At 30.2% G+C, this 2,041-nt stretch overlaps 1 protein-coding gene across 2 annotated transcripts in view; it reads left to right on the top strand.

Annotated features, from left to right (window-relative positions):
- Positions 1–2,041, top strand: part of LOC106475184 (rho GTPase-activating protein 45-like) — a 28,895-nt gene that overhangs the window by 16,582 nt on the left and 10,272 nt on the right. For both annotated transcript variants that reach the window (XM_022379366.1, XM_022379367.1), the window contains one exon: positions 1,084–1,271. In XM_022379366.1, coding sequence (XP_022235074.1) covers positions 1,084–1,271 — 188 coding nt within the window. The remainder of the gene's footprint in view (positions 1–1,083; positions 1,272–2,041) is intronic.

Below are 2,041 nucleotides of genomic sequence, written 5' to 3'. Positions count from 1 at the left end.
TGTATGTAAAGTTCGTTAACGTTATATCACTCGGTTTGTAGTGAAGTGTATGTAAAGTTAGTTAACATTATATCACACGATTTGTAGTGAAGTGTATGTAAAGTTAGTTAACATTATATCACACAATTTGTAGTGAAGTGTATGTAAAGTTAACGTTATATCACACGATTTGTAGTGAAGTGTATGTAAAGCTCGTTAACGTTATATCACTCGGTTTGTAGTGAAGTGTATGTAAAGTTAGTTAACATTATATCACACGACTTGTAGTGAAGTGTATGTAAATTTAGTTAGCGTTATATCACACGATTTGTAGTGAAGTGTATGTAAAGTTTGTTAACGTTATATCACTCGGTTTGTAGTGAAGTGTATGTAAAGTTAACGTTATATCACACGATTTGTAGTGAAGTGTATGTAAAGTTAGTTAACGGTATATCACACGATTTGTAGTGAAGTGTATGTAAAGTTAGTTAACATTATATCACTCGATTTGTAGTGAAGTGTATGTAAAGTTTGTTAACGTTATATCATGATTTGTAGTGAAGTGTATGTAAAGTTAGTTAACGTTATATCACTCGATTTGTAGTGAAGTGTATGTAAAGTTAGTTAACGTTATATTACACAATTTGTAGTGAAGTGTATGTAAAGTTAGTTAACGTTATATCCCACGATTTGTAGTGAAGTGTATGTAAAGTTAGTTAGTGTTATATCACACAATTTGTAGTGAAGTGTATGTAAAGTTAACATTATATCACACGATTTGTAGTGAAGTGTATGTAAAGTTAGTTAACGTTATATCACACGATTTGTAGTGAAGTGTATGTAAAGTTAGTTAACGTTATATCACTTGACTTGTAGTGAAGTGTATGTAAAGTTAGTTAACGTTATATCACATGATTTGTAGTGAAGTGTATGAAAAGTTAGTTAACGTTATATCACACGATTTGTAGTGAAGTGTATGTAAAGTTAACGTTATATCACACGATTTGTAGTGAAGTGTATGAAAAGTTAGTTAACATTATATCACACGACTTGTAGTGAAGTGTGTGTATAGTTAAAATTATATGACATTTTCTGTGTGTCCAGTGAAGGCAGTGCATCATTAAGCTCATTGGTTGACACCATTCATCAAACAAGGGTCATAGAACTGCTCATTTCATATGCTGACAAAATATTTGGTGTTCCTGAGGACATCTTTCCTGATCTTCTGGTCAACAGCTCTGGGTTTGGAACCACAAGCTCGAGACGATGCATCTTTCCTCCAGATGGTAAAGGTGAGCAGATGAGAGTATAAACTTTGTTTAGAGCAGAAAATTCAATAAATCAGCCAACCGTGAAGAATTGTTCTAATTAATTTTTGTTGTTTATGTTAAAAGATTTTTTCTTACTATTCTTAAGCACATTAGTGCCTTTTAATATCAGTGACACATTTTTGTGCTAAATAACAACTTTTAATATCAATGACACATTTTTGTGCTAAATAACAACTTTTAATATCAGTGACACATTTTTGTGCTAAATAACAATTTTTTAATATCAGTGACACATTTTTATGCCGAATAACAACTTTTTAATATCAGTGACACATTTTTATGCTAATTAACAACTTTTTCTTCCTTGCATATTTTTAGAGAATATTTAATAGTTAAATTTGTGTAATTTGAAAGCTCAAAATTATCAGCAACAAAACACAAACTGTTGCAAATTATCTAACATTCCCTGATGGTTGCATGTTCCTTTTATCTTAAGATGGTAAATATTTGTGCATAATTATTAAGTTATTTATAGAGTAACTGTGATATTTTGTCCAGTTAAACTTGTTATAGATTAATGAAAGTAGAAATTAATAGACTGTCACCATTCAGAATATATTGTTTTATCGAAAATATTTTACTTTTTATGTATTCTGTTTCTAGAGTGCTGTGTTATATGTAAACATGAAGATATATTTAAAAAAAAAGCCACTAAGCCTTGCACTGTTCTAAATGTGTGATAAGAAACACTGGAACTACTAAGCCTCATAATGTTCTAAATGTGTGATAAG

This window comes from Limulus polyphemus, unplaced genomic scaffold, assembly GCF_000517525.1.
Source record: "Limulus polyphemus unplaced genomic scaffold, Limulus_polyphemus-2.1.2 Scaffold8194, whole genome shotgun sequence".
Lineage (NCBI taxonomy): Eukaryota > Metazoa > Arthropoda > Merostomata > Xiphosura > Limulidae > Limulus > Limulus polyphemus.
This window is presented reverse-complemented; position numbering and strand designations above follow the sequence as displayed.